General features: G+C 43.1%; 1 protein-coding gene across 2 annotated transcripts in view; it reads right to left on the bottom strand.

Annotated features, from left to right (window-relative positions):
* Positions 1–24,081, bottom strand: part of LOC124723200 (transcription factor 12) — a 748,137-nt gene that overhangs the window by 528,847 nt on the left and 195,209 nt on the right. For both annotated transcript variants that reach the window (XM_047248392.1, XM_047248393.1), the window contains exon 3: positions 8,635–8,734. In XM_047248392.1, the coding sequence (XP_047104348.1) occupies positions 8,635–8,734 (100 nt within the window). The remainder of the gene's footprint in view (positions 1–8,634; positions 8,735–24,081) is intronic.

The raw sequence follows: 24,081 nt of genomic DNA, 5'->3' as shown, positions 1-24,081 counted from the left end.
AGCCAGTATGTCTTGCAAGAATGCACTCTACGAGACGGCGCTCACCAGGTCTACGTCGTACGCGCAAACGATCAACGATCACTTAAAGCACATACCAATGACCGAGGCAGGACTCAAACCCGCGACATCTGCTTTACGATGTTTGAACGCCGCCACCCGAGACCGGAGGGCTGACAGTATTTGAAGCTCCGAATTGAGCGTAAGCGACCTCGGCTGCGGGAACTATAGTTAGCATTATCATCACTGTAAAATACTGATTTCTTCCAAATCCTTACATGGTTCGTTAATTTCATCGGTATTGTTTGTACATGCGAAGTACGTGGTTTCAAAATAATGTGCAGTATTGAAGTCTGTTGTTATACACGTGTCGAATGCGCAGATGGCCGGTCATTTAGCGCACGGGCCGGCCGGAGTGGCCGTGCGGTTCTAGGAGCTGCAGTCTGGAACCGAGCGACCGCTACGGTCGAAGGTTGGAATCCTGCCCCGGGCATGGATGTGTGTGATGTCCTTAGGTTAGTTAGGTTTAATTAGTTCTAAGTTCTAGGCGACTGATGACCTCAGAAGTTAAGTCGCATAGTGCTCAGAGCCATTTGAACCATTTGAACCTTTTAGCGCACGTTGCGGTGCACTGGGCCCCTTTCTACGTGTGGTGAAATTCCAAATCAGATGCGAGTACCACTCAATATAATAGTCTGCGTCTTGAACACCTCCATTTTAGACGTCATTATACTGTAACTTAAAAAATCTGCGCATATATTTCGTGCAGTTTAGTGATTAGAGAGCAGGACAGATGATCAGACTCCCATGTCTGAATCGCAGAAACAACTTGTTTACTTTCAAGTGACAGTAAAATACAGAATTCAACAGAAATTTTGGAATGCATAACTTTTGTCAGTGAAATGGAGATGCCGTGTGGCTAGGGCCTCCCGTCGGGTAGACCGTTCGCCTGGTGCAAGTCTTTCGAGTTGACGCTACTTCGGCGACTTGCGTGTCGATAGGGTTGAAATGATGATGAAAAGGACAACACAACACCCAGTCCCTGAGCAGAGAAAATCTCGGACCCAGCAGGGAATCGAACCCGGGCCGTTAGGTACGACATTCCGTCGCGCTGACCGCTCAGCTACCAGGATGGACTGTGAAATGATATCACTGGAACGGAGATGACGATAAATTTCGATAACAGCGAAAGCAACAACAACCAGAAACTTCAAAACATTAAATACACTCCTGGAAATGGAAAAAAGAACACATTGACACCGGTGTGTCAGACCCACCATGCTTGCTCCGGACACTGCGAGAGGGCTGTACAAGCAATGATCACACGCACGGCACAGCGGACACACCAGGAACCGCGGTGTTGGCCGTCGAATGGCGCTAGCTGCGCAGCATTTGTGCACCGCCGCCGTCAGTGTCAGCCAGTTTGCCGTGGCATACGGAGCTCCATCGCAGTCTTTAACACTGGTAGCATGCCGCGACAGCGTGGACGTGAACCGTATGTGCAGTTGACGGACTTTGAGCGAGGGCGTATAGTGGGCATGCGGGAGGCCGGGTGGACGTACCGCCGAATTGCTCGACACGTAGGGCGTGAGGTCTCCACAGTACATCGATGTTGTCGCCAGTGGTCGGCGGAAGGTGCACGTGCCCGTCGACCTGGGACCGGACCGCAGCGACGCACGGATGCACGCCAAGACCGTAGGATCCTACGCAGTGCCGTAGGGGACCGCACCGCCACTTCCCAGCAAATTAGGGACACTGTTGCTCCTGGGGTATCGGCGAGGACCATTCGCAACCGTCTCCATGAAGCTGGGCTACGGTCCCGCACACCGTTAGGCCGTCTTCCGCTCACGCCCCAACATCGTGCAGCCCGCCTCCAGTGGTGTCGCGACAGGCGTGAATGGAGGGACGAATGGAGACGTGTCGTCTTCAGCGATGAGAGTCGCTTCTGCCTTGGTGCCAATGATGGTCGTATGCGTGTTTGGCGCCGTGCAGGTGAGCGCCACAATCAGGACTGCATACGACCGAGGCACACAGGGCCAACACCCGGCATCATGGTGTGGGGAGCGATCTCCTACACTGGCCGTACACCACTGGTGATCGTCGAGGGGACACTGAATAGTGCACGGTACATCCAAACCGTCATCGAACCCATCGTTCTACCATTCCTAGACCGGCAAGGGAACTTGCTGTTCCAACAGGACAATGCACGTCCGCATGTATCCCGTGCCACCCAACGTGCTCTAGAAGGTGTAAGTCAACTACCCTGGCCAGCAAGATCTCCGGATCTGTCCCCCATTGAGCATGTTTGGGACTGGATGAAGCGTCGTCTCACAGCGGTCTGCACGTCCAGCACGAACGCTGGTCCAACTGAGGCGCCAGGTGGAAATGGCATGGCAAGCCGTTCCACAGGACTACATCCAGCATCTCTACGATCGTCTCCATGGGAGAATAGCAGCCTGCATTGCTGCGAAAGGTGGATATACACTGTACTAGTGCCGACATTGTGCATGCTCTGTTGCCTGTGTCTATGTGCCTGTGGTTCTGTCAGTGTGATCATGTGATGTATCTGACCCCAGGAATGTGTCAATAAAGTTTCCCCTTCCTGGGACAATGAATTCACGGTGTTCTTATTTCAATTTCCAGGAGTGTATATAAAATGAATGTGGATATGTTAATTTATGGCTATGTACATATAAAGCTAAAAAAAATCTTTCCTAATCGTGTTTACATTTGCAGAACTATAATGTTATCAGTGCGCCATTGCGGGCAGCGGACGGTTAAAAGTAATTTGTGCGCGACGTACTTTTATTTTCACACATGCCAAATTTGTTTCGATTAATTTCTCGGTAAAATTACGCAGGTTGTAGCTGCTCCGCTATCTTTCTTCCAACAAAAATGTTTCTCCCTTAAACAACTACTGCATTACTGTTCACACAATTTTTAAACAGTCTGCTGTGTTTTCTATTTCCCCTTTGCTTAATGTCAGGCACTGTTTTAACTGCTTAAATGTCAAAAATACTGCGGCGTTTGTCGATCGGATGCGACCACATTAGTTTTCCGTTCAATTTTCATTTTTGAAAGTACGCCATTCTGTGTGTGCTAAGATTAACCTCTGCAACGCGACGATTGTTGAAGGTACGCTAAATTCTTGACGTTAAATACTGGTTTAGGCTACTGAGACTTCAAGATGTTCCTTTCTAGCTGTAATCTGGAGTTATGAGGCAAAACACGAGATCTAACGGTCTTCTTTCCCGTACTTTTCTGCCAAAAGCATACGTCAAGAAGGCATGGTACCGCATAAAACGTACTAAAAGGCAACCTCAATGAAAGAATTATTAAAAATTAATGAAATAAAATGACCGGGTTCAAGCATGAGTAGAGAGCGAAGGAGAAACCGAAAAAGGCGTATTACCTCATGGAGGCGACGAAAGGCATAGCATCAAGCAAGAATCAGGTTTTCTGTAATTGTATGTTTCCCATTTTTAAACAATTGATTATTTTTATTACCAGGACAGATGGACAGATCAGCTACGGTGCACGTTGGCATAATCCGACACGATGATACGAGAACGTCGAAAACGGCAAGAGGTTTGTTATTGGGGGATGTTTACACAGGATGAAATGGGGCCCCTCACACGTCTGCCATCGTCTCTCATCGGCAAGCAATTCAGATACTACTGTCCGGTAATGCGCATTCATTTGTTCCCGTACAGACCTCTGCAAGCGATCCATATCATTAGCGAAACAGGCTCTGCACAATCATTTCCGTATTTTGTCAGAATGGTCTGAGGAACATTCAACTGACAAGTGTGTACTTTTATGGTCATCTGGCCTAATCATATTTAGAACGTGAGGGGCGCCATCGAGCAAGATCCGCGTGCCAAACCCCGACCCTTCAATGTGACATGTGATAGAGGGTTAAGGAGTCACGGGTCAGGGTGGCTGCGCACCATTTTGTGTAGCGGATTCCACTACACGACGCAATATCGCCGATAGGAAGTGCTGTATGCTACTAAGTTGGTCTCTCTGATTCAACACCTCCTGAGTGTACTAAAATGTAACACTGTTTTGCTCATACTCGTCTGAAACTGTAATCATTTCCCTACATTCACCAGTATATGGTGGAGGGCACAACATATACCAATAATATTTTACATCCTTCTCATGCTATTCGTCGATGGTGAGTGCAGGGTGAATAACTCTTGAGACGAATACATCTAATTTTACCTTCACGGTAAAATAAGTATGTTTTTTGACTCGTCTTGGAACGTACGCGCTATGAACTTCAGGAGCATGTCTTTACGTATCGCAATACGTATTCATGCACAGTTTCTCAGAGAGAACATTGAGCATTTCTGTAACGTTTTCATGCTCACCAAAAAATCCTTCGCGGATCGCTTAAGCTTTATATTTTCCTTCTCTTCCGTCAATTCAATTTGGTTAAGGAGCTGAAATCGACCAACAATACTCAATAATTTTCTGGGTAAAAGATTTATTAGTGATATTCATGAACGAATTACAATACCTTATGATTCTTTCCCCCCCATGAACCATGGACCTTGCCGTTGGTGGGGAGGCTTGCGTGCCTCAGCGATACAGACAGCCGTACCGTAGGTGCAACCACAACGGAGGATTATCTGTTGAGAGGCCAGACAAACGTGTGGTTCCTGAAGAGGGGCAGCAGCCTTTTCAGTAGTTGCAAGGGCAACAGTCTGGATGATTGACTGATCTGGCCTTGTAACAATAACCAAAACGGCCTTGCTGTGCTGGTACTGCGAACGGCTGAAAGCAAGGGGAAACTACAGCCGTAATTTTTCCCGAGGGCATGCAGCTTTACTGTATGATTACATGATGATGGCGTCCTCTTGGGTAAAATATTCCGGAGGTAAAATACTCCCCCATTCGGATCTCCGGGCGGGGACTACTCAAGAGGATGTCGTTATCAGGAGAAAGAAAACTGGCGTTCTACGGATCGGAGCGTGGAATGTCAGATCCCTTAATCGGGCAGGTAGGTTAGAAAATTTAAAAAGGGAAATGGATAGGTTGAAGTTAGATATAGTGGGAATTAGTGAAGTTCGGTGGCAGGAGGAATAAGACTTCTGGTCAGGTGACTACAGGGTTATAAACACAAAATCAAATAGGGGTAATGCAGGAGTAGGTTTAATAATGAATAGGAAAATAGGAATGCGGGTAAGCTACTACAAACAGCATAGTGAACGCATTATTGTGGCCAAGATAGACACGAAGCCCACACCTACTACAGTAGTACAAGTTTATATGCCAACTAGCTCTGCAGATGACGAAGAAATTGAAGAAATGTATGATGAAATAAAAGAAATTATTCAGATTTTGAAGGGAGACGAAAATTTAATAGTCATGGGTGACTGGAATTCGAGTGTAGGAAAAGGGAGAGAAGGAAACATAGTAGGTGAATATGGATTGGGGGACAGAAATGAAAGAGGAAGCCGCCTGGTAGAATTTTGCACAGAGCACAACATAATCATAACTAACACTTGGTTTAAGAATCATGAAAGAAGGTTGTATACATGGAACAACCCTGGAGATACTAAAAGGTATCAGATAGATTATATAATGGTAAGAGAGAGATTTAGGAACCAGGTTTTAAATTGTAAGACATTTCCAGGGGCAGATGTGGACTCTGACCACAATCTATTGGTTATGACCTGTACATTAAAACTGAAGAAACTGCAAAAAGGTGGGAATTTAAGGAGATGGGACCTGGATAAACTAAAAGAACCAGAGGTTGTACAGAGATTCAGGGAGAGCATAAGGGAGCAATTGACAGGAATGGGGGAAATAAATACAGTAGAAGAAGAATTGGTAGCTTTGAGGGATGAAGTAGTGAAGGCAGCAGAGGATCAAGTAGGTAAAAAGACGAGGGCTAGTAGAAATCCTTGGGTAACAGAAGAAATATTGAATTTAATTGATGAAAGGAGAAAATATAAAAATGCAGTAAGTGAAACAGGCAAAAAGGAATACAAACGTCTCAAAAATGAGATCGACAGGAAGTGCAAAATGGCTAAGCAGGGATGGCTAGAGGACAAATGTAAGGATGTAGAGGCCTATCTCACTAGGGGTAAGATAGATACCACCTACAGGAAAATTAAAGAGACCTTTGGAGATAAGAGAACGACTTGTAAGAATATCAAGAGCTCAGATGGAAACCCAGTTCTAAGCAAAGAAGGGAAAGCAGAAAGGTGGAAGGAGTATATAGAGGGTCTATACAAGGGCGATGTACTTGAGGACAATATTATGGAAATGCAAGAGGATGTAGATGAAGATGAAATGGGAGATACGATACTGCGTGAAGAGTTTGACAGAGCACTGAAAGACCTGAGTCGAAACAAGGCCCCCGGAGTAGACAATATTCCATTGGAACTACTGACGGCCGTGGGAGAGCCAGTCCTGACAAAACTCTACCATCTGGTGAGCAAGATGTATGAAACAGGCGAAATACCCTCAGACTTCAAGAAGAATATAATAATTCCAATCCCAAAGAAAGCAGGTGTTGACAGATGTGAAAATTACCGAACTATCAGCTTAATAAGTCACAGCTGCAAAATACTAACACGAATTCTTTACAGACGAATGGAAAAACTAGTAGAAGCCAACCTCGGGGAAGATCAGTTTGGATTCCGTAGAAACACTGGAACACGTGAGGCAATACTGACCTTACGACTTATCTTAGAAGAAAGATTAAGGAAAGGCAAACCTACGTTCCTAGCATTTGTAGACTTAGAGAAAGCTTTTGACAATGTTGATTGGAATACTCTCTTTCAAATTCTAAAGGTGGCAGGGATAAAATACAGGGAGCGAAAGGCTATTTACAATTTGTACAGAAACCAGATGGCAGTTATAAGAGTCGAGGGACATGAAAGGGAAGCAGTGGTTGGGAAGGGAGTAAGACAGGGTTGTAGCCTCTCCCCGATGTTGTTCAATCTGTATATTGAGCAAGCAGTAAAGGAAACAAAAGAAAAATTCGGGGTAGGTATTAAAATTCATGGAGAAGAAATAAAAACTTTGAGGATCGCCGATGACATTGTAATTCTGTCAGAGACAGCAAAGGACTTGGAAGAGCAGTTGAATGGAATGGACAGTGTCTTGAAAGGAGGCTATAAGATGAACATCAACAAAAGCAAAACAAGGATAATGGAATGTAGTCTAATTAAGTCGGGTGATGCTGACGGAATTAGATTAGGAAATGAGGCACTTAAAGTAGTGAAGGAGTTTTGCTATTTGGGGAGCAAAATAACTGATGATGGTCGAAGTAGAGAGGATATAAAATGTAGGCTGGCAATGGCAAGGAAAGCGTTTCTGAAGAAGAGAAATTTGTTAACATCCAGTATTGATTTAAGTGTCAGGAAGTCATTTCTGAAAGTATTCGTATGGAGTGTAGCCATGTATGGAAGTGAAACATGGACGATAAATAGTTTGGACAAGAAGAGAATGGAAGCTTTCGAAATGTGGTGCTACAGAAGAATGCTGAAGATTAGATGGGTAGATCACATAACTAATGAGGAGGTATTGAATAGGATTGGGGAGGAGAGAAGTTTGTGGCACAACTTGACCAGAAGAAGGGATCGGTTGGTAGGACATGTTCTGAGGCATCAAGGGATCACCAATTTAGTATTGGAGGGCAGCGTGGAGGGTAAAAATCGTAGAGGGAGACCAAGAGATGAATACACTAAGCAGATTCAGAAGGATGTAGGTTGCAGTAGGTACTGGGAGATGAAAAAGCTTGCACAGGATAGAGTAGCATGGAGAGCTGCATCAAACCAGTCTCAGGACTGAAGACCACAACAACAACAACAACAACAGGATTCTTTCAGTGAATCTCATCTTAAAAAATAGAGGCTTTGGCCGAGGTTTGTTGAACGAAATCCTGAAAGAAACGTCGACCTTTGAACGCGAGGTAGAGGCCAACACGATCTCATCTTATCTGCCGACCACATAATTACATTTCTGTCGCATTGTCATCGTATAAACTTCAGTTGCATCACATGGATATTCCTAAATATTTGGCAGCTTTTAATGATTCCAGTGATTGATAGGCACTAATATATCAAATAACATCGGGTTCTTTCATCTAATCACCCACATTATCTGATTATGCCATTTGTGCGATTAGTGTGATTCTCTCCCGATAACGTAGATAGCTCCCAATTCGATTTAAACACATAGTCTGCTTTTTTTGTTATCTCGTACTTCCTTCACTTTACACTAGGCGTCATCAACAGAACACGTGATCAGATATACGTCGCCATTGATATACTGCTCATCTAAAGAGAGCAAAATCGCTATAACTAAAATGAAGAGTCAGTAAAATGCTGGAAGTACTTTATATTGGTTACTTAGTGCTTTTTAGGTGTGTTTTACCGGAACTGCGTGTACTGAAACTGCAGTGAATGCACATTTTAAACAATAAAGCTTTATACCCCTGTATTAGTAGGCGGCAGTCCGTCAAAGTCCAGATATTGAGGTAAATCCCCCAAAAAGTCTAATTATTCGTCTGCTACCCTGGAATCGAAGTTCGAACATCAAAATGATGAAAAGTATCTACTCAAATCTCGGAAAACAGGTGACGATAAATTTAGTCAATATGGAAGACACACTTACCTGTTGATGGCTGGCGACGAGGTGGATTGCTGAAGGGAAAATACGGCGAGTCGGGTCCGAACGGTTCGCTCCCCGTACCGCCGTAACTGTTCCCGTAGGACTGCAACAAATACAAAGAAAACATAAGAAAACCACTGTCGAAAAACGTGCAATCGAATCAGGGCACTATTTGTATACCAGTAAAGGGTCGTCACGTTCATTCCTGTGGCGTGATTAATAAGGTTGCTATAAAAGTAAATGTCGTATAGCGTTGGCTGGAGTAGCACTCAAGGTGAGTTAAGCCACCTGTCGGAAAGTGTGTTATCCTTTCGCGCACACTGGCCACTTTACTTGTGGATATGTGAGAGTTGTGTCGTATATGTATCTGCATAATGTAAAAGAGTGTAATGGATGCGAGTGTAGTGTAGTGTAGTGTTATGTTACGTTATGTTTGTGTTGTATGGTGAAAGTGTTTCAAATTTTAACTTTAAAAATCTACTCTGTTCAGAAGTAAGAGTAGTTTAAGTCAGTTTCTGGAATTTTGATTAACCTAAGAACACAGAACGCTCACTACGTACTCTAAGACGTCTTTGTCACCAAACGTTCTGATACATTCAAAACCTGTACCAGAAGCAGATCTCATCTCAAAATTATCCAAGACATCGGACTCTCGATGAGAAGAAGCTGAGTTCAAGTCTCTGTCCAGCCATCCAATTAATGCTTCAAATTGTTTCCCTAAATCGGTCAAAGAGAATGCCGGATTAGTTGTTTTGAAAAGGAACGGCCGATTTCCTTCCGCACCCTTTTCCAGTGTGGACTTGTTCTCCGTCTCTAATGACCTCATCGACGGACATAAGTTCAATCCTAATCTTTTATTCACAATCACCCACTTTGTCAACTCGAATCAGTCTTTAAGAAAGTCATATAACTTTTATACAACGGTAAACCTAAGATGACCTATGACATTACACGTAACTTACGATGCCAAAGAATATACTTCAGAAACACAGCTAAACAAACAGTTTTAAAACATTTAACGGAAACGGATACAGCCAGGTAAGATTTGACAGGTAAATCGTAAATTCTGTCTCGAAATTTGACAGATATTCCATAGCCATTCTGGTAGTATGTAAAGTACACCGTCGGCAAGACCCAATCAATACCTAAACTCCCTCTTGGTTATGATACCAATGACAGAGCCATAAAAGCGGAGCTACAAACCACAGTTTTCCGAAATTCCTTCATCAAAGAAGACGAAGTAAGTACGCCAGGATTTGAATCAAGAAGTAGATATGCTCAGCGTTACAAAGTAACTCAAATCACTCAGAAAAGGCAAGTCTACCGGTCCAGACTGTATACCGGTTAGATTCCATTCACAGAGTATGCTGATATCATGGCTCCATACTTATCAATCGTGTGGCTCGGTGGCTCATTACCAGATTATAAAGCTAAAGGAAGTGGGTTCCACTGCCTGTCTGTTCTAAGATTTTTCTGTCACTTACCACTTCTTTCAGCTCTGGCAATGTTTGTCGATGTGAAAAATGCATAGTTGCACCCGTAATTCGAAATCCACGTTAAACGGTAGGTCACCTTATAAATCGATGAATAAGTCAGTTCAAATGCCGGGGGACGACAAGGACATACCATCATCAACAGGACAGTACCTACTAAAGCACTGTGATGTTCAAAACACTCTTCGGATTGGATGTTCAAAACAATCTTCGAATTGATGACTGCTTTACTTACTTAATTACTTAGCAACCATACACAACCGCTAGCTCGACGAAATATCTGCACCTCAAGACTGGTATGTTGCACATGTCCCACCTACACACAAGAAAGGAAATAGGAGTAATCCACTGCATTAAAGACCCGTATGACTGACATTGATTTGCAGTAGGATTTTGGGACACACACTGTATGCGAACGTTATAAATTACCTCTATTGACAAATAGTCAGCACAGATACAGAAAATATCGTTCTTGTGCAACACAACTTGCTCTTTATTTCATCAATCGACAGAGGTCTTAAACTGATTTCATATTTCTGGATTTCCAGAAGCCTTTTGATACCGTTTCTCACAAGCATCTCCAGATCAAATTGCATGCCTACAGAGTATCGTTTTAGCTGTGCGACTGGATTCACGGATTCCTGTCAGAAAGGTCACAGTGCGCAATAATCGACGGAAAATCGAGTAAAGCGGAAGTGATTCCGGCGTTCCCCAAGGACGTGTCAAAGGCCCCCTGTTGTTCCTAATATACCTAAACGATTTAGGAGACAATATGAGCAGCCCTGTTAGACTGTTTGCAGAAGATGCTGTCATTTACCTTCTTATAAAGTCATAACAAGATCAAAAAGGAATTGCAAAATGATCTAGACAACACATCTTTAGGGTGCAAAAAGTGGTAACTGAATCCAAATAATGAAAAGTGTAAAGTCATTCACAAGAGTACTAATAGGAATCTGCTAAATCTCGGTCACACGATAAACCACACAATTCTAATGGCTGGATAACAATGACCAACTACTAAATTTGGAACGATCACGCGGATAGTGTTGTGGCGTGGCCACCAAGAGACTGTGCGTTAGTGGCAGAACACTTAGAAAGTGCAACTAAATCAGGGGTGCCCAACCTTTTAGCTTTCCTGTGCCTCACTGGAAGAATCCGAGTATTTCTGGGACGCACATACTATACTTGACACTAAAAATAGCCACTGAGCAAAACAATTAGGATTTATTAATTTATGGTTCTTTATTCTAAAAAAGCAAGACTGAATTAATTCGACATTTTATATATGAGATATCGTCAATAATTTATATATAGTATTTACAAATCATAGAATTAATGTGGAATTTAACTCTAAATTTGGGAAACCAATGTATCAGTAAAAGATGTCGCATAAATACAAGAATTTTGATTATTTTATCGGAAATGCTGAAACTGATTTTCAAATTCTCGCATCAAATCGAAAAGTAGGGCTCCGTATTTTATCCCCTCTTTAGGATTATGTTTGGCCAACGCACTGAAATGAAAGAAACCGTGTGTACTTGTGCTTGCCATAATTTGTTTCATTTGAAACGCGTTTATTCTTCCAAACTTCGTTCTGATAAGTAAGTTTCTACCTTGAATGCGTCTGTTTAGCAGTCAAATCTACCAAAAACGCTAAATCTGCCACCCAGCTGGCATCGTCAAGTTCCGGCACAGATTTTGCTTTTGATGTCTTGAACGATTAAATTTAATTATGCTATAAAATCTTTTTAACACCTGGCGTAGACTGTCCCATTTTACTTCTGTAAAATATACGATATCACCACACTCAGCGTCCAAAATTCCAAGAAATTCCTGGAACTGGCAATGATTCAATCCCCTGGCTCTTATAAAATTCACAGTCCTCACGACGATTTGCATAATGTGATCCATTTTAAAGCTTTTGTGCATAAATTTTCCTGGTGTCTGACGGATTGGCCGGTTACTAGAACGAGGCTCTGGGAGTTCAAGTATAGCAAGGACGGCAGTGTTGAGAACGGGACGAACCAATAACAGAAAACCTTCGTGTGGCGGTAGTTTCAAATCGAAAATATTCAGTTTATTATAACTTCACGTAAACAGTTTTTTTTTTTTTTTTTTTTTTTTTTTTTTTTTACCGATGAAGCGATACCCACATCTTGGGCTGCCATATGGCCGGCGGGCCGCCGGTTGAACGCCCATTCACTAAAAAAACTGTCTACACTCCGTTTGTCCGTCCTCTTTTGGAGTGTTGCTGCACGGTATGGCAGCCTTACCAGACAGGATTGACATAGGACACTGGAAAATTTAAAAGAAGGATAACTCGTCTTTTACTATCGCGAAATAGGGGAGAGAACGTCACGAATACGATACGTACGCGAATTGGAGTGGCAATAGTTAAAAGAAAAGCGTTTTTCGTTGCGGCGAGATCTTTTCAAGAAATTTCAGCCACCACAATTTTCTCCTCCGAATGTGAAAATATGTTGTTGACGCCCATCTACGTAGGGAAAAATGATCAACGTAATAAAATAAAGAGAAATCAGAGCTCACACGGAAAGACTGAAGTGTTCGTTTTTCCCGTGCGCTATAAGTGTGAAGCGGTAGAGAAGTAGTGTGAAAGTGGTTTGATGAAACCTCTGCCAGACACTTAAGTGTGGAACGCAGAGTAATCATGTACATGCAGATACGGATATATAACAGCACAAATTTCATCAAAAATACGTATATAACTTAGTAGAAATTGGTATCAGTTAATTAAAAGATATGAATAAAATTTTCTTTTTGTTCATTATTTTGAATTTCTTGGATTTCATGTTTGAAATCATTACATTGAAAATGTTCATTCATTAATTGTTGATTATTTGAAGTCAACTCATGGAATAAATTGTATCTTACGTTAAACACGTGCGTGTGTGTGTGTGTGTGTGTGTGTGTGTGTGTGTGTGTGTGTGAGAGAGAGAGAGAGAGAGAGAGAGAGAGAGAGATTATTTCTTCCGCAAGTCAGGGTTTGCACCATTATCACTCACTGCTAAGGTATCGTCGTGTTTATCTACATCAAAACGGAAGTGTAACTCCGTGAATTCAGATCCTTTTATGAAACTCACTTTCTTTTATTATTGAGGGAGCTTTTTACTATTTACGTTCTAATTTTGCACGAAATATTTATGTGAAGGAAATATTAATGTGCAAACCTGGTACAAAAGGACTTCGTTATCATTTCAATCGCACCAATTATTTCTTCTTGATTTGTATGGGCTTTCTAGTCATAAAAGTTGATGTGATTTCATTTCTTGGGTAGTTTGCATATTGAGCTGTTTGTGTGTTTGCATAACGGTATTTTTATTTGGCTAACATATTCGATCAGATAGGCAGTACTGGAAGATTAAAATATCCGAAATTTCTAACACAGAAGAAAAAGGAACATATTTATTGCTCTGCGCCACAGTAAAAACCTGTTGTGCAACAAATACTCTTCTTGGTTGTTTTGATGGGTTTTAAAGGGAAAAACCAGCATATTTATTAACCCAATATGAGTACTATTTCAGCGCACAAAAATTGGTGATAAATCAAGACTATTACAAATTAGAAATATGAGTCCACAAACTACATGGAGTAAGGAATTGTGATATGATGTACGTAAAAACTGCCATAAATTACAAGTAGTAGTAGGAGGAGATGAACCTGTGAGAAAAATTGTGGATTTTCGGCCACAGTTCTAGGTCTCCATACTACGTGCGCAGCACAATCCAAACTGATTTAGACATGTTCAAGGCCCTAACTAAGATACAAAAGGTAGTGTAGTTTTATTACACGCAAACATCCAAACAAATTTTAGCTCTCCCGATAATATAATAATCTGTTAATCCAAAAGCATTCTCTACTGTAGTACATTTATTTCGCAGTGGCTTCAATTTCCCTGCAAGCAATGGCAATAGCTCAGAGTCACAATTGATGCATGAATTAGCACTTTATGCTTACTACATCAAGTATAATTTTATCGCTTTTGCACTTAGCCAGCAGTAAAAGATTTCAATCATTACTTAGCATATTGGTGATGAGATGGCTAGTGCTAAAATGTGCCTTTCTTCGTTTCCTAAGTGATCTCACAGCGTGAGTGTGGAAGACTGTTTAATGAATGCCAACGTAATTCAGACACAATTTGGACTCTATAATACATCCATTAGAACGAATTTAATACCTGAACCGTTTGTCACAATAGAACTTGGGCAATACTGACTGCTTGTGACCACAGTAGTTACCTCATTCGGCCATCGACAAAGATCTCGACGCTACGTAGTCTGCCTCACGTATTAGAAATGTATAACCACCTTGGGAAACATTATGTACAAATCCTCTTGAAACCTGCAATGAGCAGTACAATAACGCGCAGTTTTATCAATCGTCACTATCAGCATTTAATTCAGAACTTTTACAACAATATTGGTTACGAAGTAAGACTGTCATTCTAAAGATGGCTGACAGAATAACGACACAACATTCTTTAACACAGCTTCCTTGAATGAGGGTTTCATATCAACAGCCGTGTTGGTGCAACTGGCATAGCAAATGTAGTGAAATACACCGAAAAAAAAAAAAAAAATATTTCGCAACACCAAAAAAATAATTAATGTAGGGTAAAGAAATTGAGGGAATACATTTGACTAGGTAACGTATTTAAGTGACTAACGAAACATACTCACAGGTTAAAGTACGAGCGAGATAATCCACTGCAAATGTGAAATGCTGCCACATTAATAACCAGCGTAACCTCCAGAATGTTGAATGCAAGCATTTAACCGTCCATGCATTGTATTTTACAGATGCCGGATGTCAGTTTGTGGGATGGAGTTCCATGCCTGTTGCATTTGGTTGGTCAATACAGGGACGGTTAATGCTGCTTGTGGATGACACTGAAGTTACCGTCCGACTGTCCCCCATATGTGCTCGATTGGCGACAGATCTGGTGGTCGAACACGCCAAGGCAACACGTCGAGACTCTGTAGAGCATGTTGGGTTACAACAGCGGTATGTGAGTGAGGGTTATCCTGTTGGAAAACACACCCTGGAATGCTGTTCATGAATGGCAGCACAACAGGACGAATCACCAGATTGACGTCAAATTTGCAGTCACGGTGCGTGAGATAACCTCGAGAGAGCTCCCGCTGCCATACGGAGTCGCACCCCAGAACGTAACTCCAGGTGTAGGTCCAGTTTGTCTAGCACGCTGACACGGTGATTGCAGGCCCTCAACTGGCCTCCTCCTAACCAACGCACAGGCATCACTCGCACCGAGGTAGAGCCAGCTGTCATCATAAAACACAACAGACCTCCACCCTGCCCTCCAGCGAGCTTTCGCTTGACACCACTAAAGTCCCAAATGGCGGTGGTTTGAGGTCAGTGGAATGCACGCTACAAGGCGTCTAGCTCGAAGGTGTCCTTGAAGTAACCGATTTGTAACAGCTCGTTGTGTCACTTTGGTGCCAATTGTTGCTCAAACTGCTGCTACAGATGCATTACGTAGCGCTGGAGCCATACGCCAAACTCCATAGTCTCCCCTTTTGGTAGTGCAACGTGGCTGTCTGGGAGCCCTGTCTTCTTGCGACCGCACATTCTTGTGAGCACCGCTGCCAGCAATCATGTACAGTGGTTACATTCCTGCCATGTCTTTCAGAAGGAACATCCAGCTTCCCATAGACCTATTACACGACCCCATTCAAAGTGAATGAGGGGCTGATGATGGCATCTTTGCCGCCTTATAGGCATTATTGACTAACATCAACTCACCTCGTCCAATTTCAAAGGTAATTAACACTCACGAACGTTACTGCGTGTGTTTAAAGCAAACCTGATTCCCATACTCACAGCGGTGGAACTAGAGCCACTCTTAAGAGACTGGCGTGAACTCTGAGTAGCCGTCATCTTTCAGACGTAGAAATTGACCTACAAACTTTCGTTTCTGTCCCAGAACTCCTTCTTGGTATTGCGATTTTTTTTCTCATAACTATATGTAAAACCCTTACTGCGATAAAAGAGTAGATCAACGTGTCTCATTGAGACAAAGAGCATGAAAACGTCTTTCCACTGTTTCTGATGTTCAACAGAAAAAATTCTATACAGATTCATTTATTTTAAGATATTTTTTTGTTTGCTCTACACAACTAACATATAATATTATTTATTATTTCGTCGGTGCTGCCGACAGCGCTGCCTCACCATGAATATTAAATTGGTCTGAAGATGGCTGTATGAACGAAACAGGTCGCCAAATAATGTAAATCGCAGTTTCGACTGTTTTAAGATAATTTTTGGTGGTTGTAGTCGACAATAAGTAAAATAAAAACAGAAAAACCATGCACAGAACCAGTTTATCTCATAAACAATAGGTGCACGTATTTTATAAGAGAAGAGTGCAGACGATGGCCTATGCACATGGTTGTATTCAGACGCAGCAGTATTTACGAATTTCGTTGGATTCTGTGAGCGGAAACCTCGTCTCGTAATCTGCCCTAGAAATTTTCTTTGCGTTTGTCAGAATTTTATTAAGAGGATGGGCGTAAGCCTCTAGGTAGCAGACGGTGCTGATACTATTACGGTACATTCACCCAAGTTCTACCTTCAAATGGATCAGTTCATTAGTAAATGGTGGACAGCTCGTCGTTATCTTTAATTCCTAAAATTATCATCACTGTTTCTGCCTTCCTATCAACCTCGTGAAGCCTCTGCCTTTCCGATAGAGTGAACAGTGTATATGTTAGATTATTTGTGTCCACCTAAGCTCCTTCAGGTTTTTTTTATAATTTGATGCTGTTTTTGCAGCATGTAATTAGATTTAATATAGCGGTTTCCTTCAGAATGGACATACAAAAAATGGCTCTGAGCACTATGGGACTTAACATCCGAGGTCATCAGTCCCCTAGAACTTAGAACTATTTAAACCTAACTAACCTAAGGACATCACACACATCCTTGTCCGAGGCATGATTCGAACCTGCGACCGTACCGGTCGCGCGGTTCCAGACTGAAGCGCCTAGAACCGCTCGGCCACACCGGCCGGCAATGGACATACACCTGAACCCCATGATGTCTGTAACATTAAGTGTTTGAAAGTTTCTCGTTCGGGCAGACGGTTTTGCATTTTTTAATGACTCGGAATTTTATATTTTTATGAAAAGGTTTATGGAAGTTACGACGCAGTGATTAATACATCATAAATGAAACAATTTTAGTACAAATATAACCAGTAGGATAACGCACTGTACGAAAAAACGTTCAGAGACATAAGACAACTTCTCACGTTCATAAACACGATGACTTGTGGCCAAACTAGCAGAACTGATGACACGTCACAACCAGAGGCGTCTTCCGTTTTGCGTCACGCTTATCTTACATAAGAGGCCGGAGAAATGTAACAGTATACGACGACGTATTTGTGGATGTGCTCTAATGTAGTATCAACGTCACAAACAAAGCCTTACTGTCTGCTAGTGACGTCCATGGAGTTAACTGTCATCTCTCTTTGACGTCACATCTGTATTTCTAATCCACTTCCGGATTTAAGCCGGGGACCGCTCGTTCCAAAACTAATCTCTGTAATCTCATCAGTCTGTTTCATTTAAACACTTTAACTGAATGAAAAAAGACTTCTTCAGTTCCCGTAACCTGGCAATATAGCGTCCTCTACGGGCGATAAGACCGGATAATTTCCTGCATAACGCTTACTTCGGGATGCAAACTTAATGCAGCGTCCAAAGAGGATTTACTACGCTCTACATATTTGTCTGTCCGCCTGGGTGGTAACGTGCTCGCCTCCTATGCAAGCGGGCCTGGGTTCGATTCCCGGCCGGGTTGGAGATTTTCTCCGCTCGTGGACTGGGTGTTGTGTTATCATCATCATTTCATCCTCATCACCGGCGCAAGTCGCCCAATGTAGCGTCGACTGAAATAAGACTTGCACCTGGCGGCCGAACTTCCCCGGATGGGGCCTGCCGGCCATCAATGCCATACGCTCATTTCCATACATTTGTCTTACACGAGCACTGCTCAGTTTACGCATGCACGGACGTTCTATTATTCTAATCGCTTACACTTTATACCTCCTGTCTGAAAGTCATTCATGACCCATGACATGCATTCTTATATTACAGTGCTGGGAGTTTCACAAATGTACTAGTATAAGGGAATGGTACAGATTTGGGATACCGTTTGTGAAAGTATATTCCTTGTATGGTAGAATTTCCTGAAACTCTTGTTACGCCACCTGACTTCAAAAGTAACCCGATCAACGTTGACTACGTTCAGCAGTGCAGTTGTAATTTAATGTTTAAATATTACTGATAAGATTCAGTTCATTTACAACGCACACATACGGGTTTACGAAAAGTTGGAGAAACAAAGGAGCAGATTAAAACTATGTGACGGACTGAGACTCGAATCTGGACCTTCGCCTTCCGCGGGCAGATGCTCTACCGACTGTGCTGTCAAAGCAAGGCTCATGGCCCGCCCTCACAGCTTTTACTGTACATCATTTCCTGACTTCCAGCGCTCCCAGGTTCGAGTCCCGGTCCGCCACAAATCTGCCAGAAAGTTTCAAATCACTACGCTGTAGAGTGAAAATTAATTCTGGAAACAACTGAGCAGTTCACATTACAGAAGAGAGATTGTGACAGCCACAATACTTAGCAAACATTAAGTTACGCACGCACATACTGTGCCGCTGAGACAGAGAGCAGGTCAGCGGATGCGGCTAACTGACGAGTAAATTGGGTTTGCGAGTAATGTGCTTCGTACGGTTTTATCCGATGTTAACGGAGGTGGCACCGAGCAAATTGGATAGTGGCCCGAGGAAATGAAGGAGTAAGCCAACATCTGCAGGTGAATAGAGGCATTTTTCCACTTTACACTCCCGTACGCTGTGATTCATAGAAGCGTGTATGCACAGTTTTAAGAGGTTCTGTCTTCTTTCATACACAGAGTGATTCCGTGATGATGTTACAAACTTTTAAGGATTATGCAGAAGGGTAAATGTATCAATATGGTCCGCAAACGACCGAATCGAATGTTATAAGCGAAAATCGTTCTGATACCTCTGTTAGTGGACTACATGTACTGGCACTGTTGTTGGTACGATTGTACGGCAACTTTCAGAGGTTGATCGAAACAAGAAAAATGAATAAATATGGCCTCTAACATGCCTACCTTAAAAGCTATCAGCACTTGTTCAACTTCGATATTGAGAAAAACATCTACTGCAAGCGCTTTGGTTTCCACATCTTGGAGAAGGTACTATGGACCACAAAAAGTCCAGTAAATATGGGCTCCAACCCGCCTACATTACGAGCTATTGGTATTTATTCAATAGAAGACATGTGTTTCACAGCAGCGAAGATGAACAAGTGCTCACAGATCTGCAGATATCCATTTTAGAGCCCATATTTACTAGACTTTTTTCTTGCATTGGTTCATCCTAGCACCTCTGAAAATCGCCTACTATACCATCTTAAAAGCACAAAATGATTCAAATGGCTCTGAGCACTACGGGACTTAACTTCTGAGATCATCAGTCCCCTTAATAGCAACTGTACCGGTACATGTGTTCCACTGTCAGAGGAATCACAACGATTTTCGTTTATAGCTTTCGACTCGGTCGTGTCTGGTCCATTTACCCTTCTCCATCATTACTGAAAGTTCGTAACATCACCACTGAATCACCCTGTACAAAACTGACATTTTCACTCAGAGAAGTACGTATATGTAGGCTTATGCAGAAACGGTATTTCTTCGGGCAACACGTAACGATACTTCAATTTCCTACAGGCCTACTATTATAATTCTCATGAAAAAATAAATTACTTCTATAGCTGACAAAAGGCAGTGGCCCGATTGCAACTCCTATGGAGATGACGAAAGTCGTGGGACAGCGATATGCCCACATACAAATGACGGTAGTATTGCGTACACAAGGTACAAAAGGCAGTGCATTGGCGGAACTGTCATTTTCACTCAAGTCATTCATGTGAAAGGGTCTCCGGCGTTTATTATGGCCGCACGACGGGAACTAACAGACTTTTTACGCGGAAAGATAGATGGAGGCATAGGACATTCAATTTCAGCAAATGTCAGGGAATTCAATACTCCGAGATACACAGTGTCAAGAATGTGCCGCGAGTACCGATTTCAGTTATTACCTCTTACCACCGAAAATGCAGAGGCCAACGGCCTTTGCTAAACGACCAAGACTAGAAGCGTTTGCGTAGAGTTGTCTGTGCTAACAGACGAGCAACACTGTGTGAAATAAACGGTAGAAATCAATGTGGGACGTACGACGAACGTGTCCGTCAGGACAATGGCGCGAAATTTAGCGTTAATGTGTTATGGCAGCAGACGACTGACACGAGTGCCTTTGCTAACAGCACGAAATCGCCTACAGCGTCTCTCCTGGGCTCGTGACCATATCGGTTGGACCCTACACGACTGGAAAACCGTGGCCCGGTCAGACGAGTTACGATTTCAGTTGGTAAGAGATGATGTAGGGTTCGAGCATGGCAGAGACCCTACGAAGCCATGGACCCAAATTGTCAACAAGGCACTGTGCAAGCTAGTGGTGGCTCCACAATGGTGTGGGCTGTGTTTATATGGAATGAACTGGGTCCTCTGATCCAACTGAACCGATCACTGACTGGAAATGGCTGTGTTGATATACTCGCAGACCATTTGCAGCCATTCATGGACATCATGTTCCCAAACAACGATGTCATGTCACCAAGCCAAAATTGTTCGCAAATGGTTTGACATGGTTTTGCGTGAGAGATTTATAACATCCAATTTTTTTGAGTGGTCCATTTTCTTTTTTCTAACAGCTTTAATTACTATTTGCATAGCAGACCAATTCCACTGCTTTCGGACTCTTGAAGTAATTTCTCAAGCAGTTCCTATAAGTAAAACAAGTTGTGAAAATACGGTACAAATATGGGAGACGAGTATTCCATATTGGTGACAGAGAAATTTTGAAATTCAGAAACGCAAATAAAATCGAAAATTCAATATAAATAGGCAACAAACGCCCCATTTTACGGATTGATGTATTAGGTAAACGTCTGTTTACAAAACATATTAATAATTTACGTTTTATGACAAGAATGAAACTGAAAACCAGCAACCTGCAACAATTATGCTTCCTAATGAATTAGATAAAACGGCTTCACTCACTCACAATGGTTGCCAACTGTAATATGAAAACATCCCAGAGCAGTCTACAGTTGCTGAACGTAGTTTTTAAGCAACTAGCCGAAGTACAAGACGAGAAATCATAGTATTCCATATTACTATCCCCATTCCACATTTACCTCTTCCTCTAATAAAATCCTTCTACTGTCTTTACAATTGCGTTTTTACTATGCCAATGTGCAGTTCGGAGTAACAGTTTTTTAAGTATTAATTGTAGAACAGTGTAAACAAGATGGTGGAGAAACCTCACTGTCTTATACACAAAAGAGACCAACAAAATTGGAAGATACGCGTTTCTGACGTCATAACATACGCTGTCTGATCGAAAGTATCCGGATACATATTAGTGGACATTAAATATGGGGAGTGTCCACCCTTCACCTTTATTAGGCTTGAACTCTGCTAGGGACACACACACTGAAGAGCCAAAGAAATTGGTACACCTGACTAATATCGTGTAGGGCCCCTGCGAGCACGAAGAAGTGCCTCCACACTACTTGGCATGGACTCGACTAATGTCTGAAGTAGTGCTGGAGGGAACTGACTCCACGAATCCTGCACGGCTGTCCATAAATCCGTAAGAGTACGAGGGGGTGGAGATCTCTTCTGAACAGCAAGTTGCAAGGCATCCCATATATGCTCAATAATGTTCATCTCTGGGGAGTTTGGTGGCCAGCGAAAGTGTTTGAACTCAAAAGAGTGTTCCTGGAGCCCCTCCGAAGGAATTCTGGACTTGTGGGGTTTCGCATTGTCCTGCTGAAATTTCCGAAGTTCGTCAGAATGCACAACGGACATGAATAGATGCAGGTGATCAGACAGGATGCCTACGTACGTGTCACCTGTCACAGTCGCATCTAGACGTATCCGGGATCCCGATCACTCCAACTGCACACGCCCCACACCATTATAGAGCGGACACCAGCTTGAAGAGTCCCCTGCTGACATACAGTGTCCATGGACTTATGAGGTTGACTCCATACCCGTACACGTCCATCCGCTGGATACAATTTGAAACGAGACTCGTCCGACCAGACAACATGTTTGCAGTCATCGACAGTCCAATGTCGGTGTTATGGGGCCCAGGTGAGACGTAAAGCTTTGTGTCGTGCAGTCATCAAGGGTACACGAGTGGGCCTTCGGCTCGGAAAGCCTATATCCATGATGTTTCGTTGCATGGTTTGCACGTTGACATTTGTTGTTGGCCCAGCACTGAAATCTGTAGCAATTTGCGGAAGGGTTGCACTTCTGTCACGTTGACCGATTCTATTCACTCGTCGTTGGCCTCGCTCTTGCAGGATCTTTTTCCGGCCGCAGCGATGTCGGAGATTTGATGTTTTACCGAATATTCACGGTACACTCGTGGAATGGTGGTACGAGAAAATCGCCACTTCATCGCCACCTCGGAGATGCAATATCCCATTGCTCGTGTGCCGACTATAGCACCGAGCGAGGTGGCGCAGTGGTTAGACACTGGACTCGCATTCGGGATGACGACGGTTCAATCCCGCGTCCGGCCATCCTGATTTAGGTTTTCCGTGATTTCCCTAAATCGCTCCAGGCAAATGCCGGGATGGTTCCTTTCAAGGGGCACGGCCGACTTCCTTCCCCGTCCTTCCCTAATCCGATGAGACCGATGACCTCGCTGTCTGGTCTCCTTCCCCGAAACAACCAACCAACCGACTATAGCACCTCGTTCAAACTCACTTAAATCTTGATAACGTACCATATTAGCAGCATTAACCGATCTAACAACTGCGCCAAATACTTGCTGTCTTATATAGGCACTGCCACCCGCAGCGCCGTATTCTGCCTGTTTACATATCTCTGTATTTGAATACCCATGCCTATACCATTTTCTTTGTCGCTTCCATGTATAATGAGGTGCCTCAATGTTTGAGAGGAATGACAGCTCATTCTTCCTCAAGAAACGAAACCAGAGAACGTGATCGGCTTAACTCATCCTAAAGGTTTTCCATGGGCTCGGGTCAGGACTCTGGGCAGCTCAGACCATTTAAGGTATATTATCGTCCACAAACGGTTGCTTCACGTATGCTGCTTTGACAGCGTGCATTGTCATGTTTATACAATCATCGCCTCCGATCCGTTCCTCTACTCTACGTACTAAATAATGCAGTAACAATGAGAGCGTACACTTCTGCGTTTACGGTTTGCTTAGCCGCAATAAGGAGACCACACGATAACACAATAACTACCCCTATACCGTAACACCAGCACCTCCGTACTTCACTGTTGGTACCACACATGATGGCAGGTAACGTTTTCCAGGCATTCGTCCTTCCAACGGACTGTCAGAGTATAGCGTGATTCACCATTCAAATGACTCATTTCAAGTCATCCACTGTCCAGTGGCGTCGCTCGATAGCCCCTCAAGCGCCTCTTGGTTTGGCTACAGAAATTTGTAGCTTGTGAGGAGCTGCTCGAACACTGCAATCCACTCTTTCTAACTCCCTACACACAGTCAGTGTGTTAGTTTGTCTTGGTTTATCTGTGGCTCTTCCTTCGCGCTTCCACTTCATAATCAAATCACCAAAAGTCGGCCTGAGCAGCTCCAGAAAGTCGAAGTCACTGAGCTCTACCGGCCGATCCATTCCGCTTTCACTGCTTCTCTGCTGGCAACACAATTCTCTCCGTCTCCTTTTATATTGGCAACTCCGTCTTTTGTGACATGCAATAATCAATTAAGCACTATGAAGTTGTGTCCAGATACTTTTAATGA

Source organism: Schistocerca piceifrons, chromosome X (genome assembly GCF_021461385.2).
Source record: "Schistocerca piceifrons isolate TAMUIC-IGC-003096 chromosome X, iqSchPice1.1, whole genome shotgun sequence".
NCBI classification, from domain to species: Eukaryota; Metazoa; Arthropoda; class Insecta; order Orthoptera; family Acrididae; genus Schistocerca; species Schistocerca piceifrons.
Note: the sequence above shows the minus strand (reverse complement) of the source record. Positions and strands in the feature narration are given on the sequence as shown.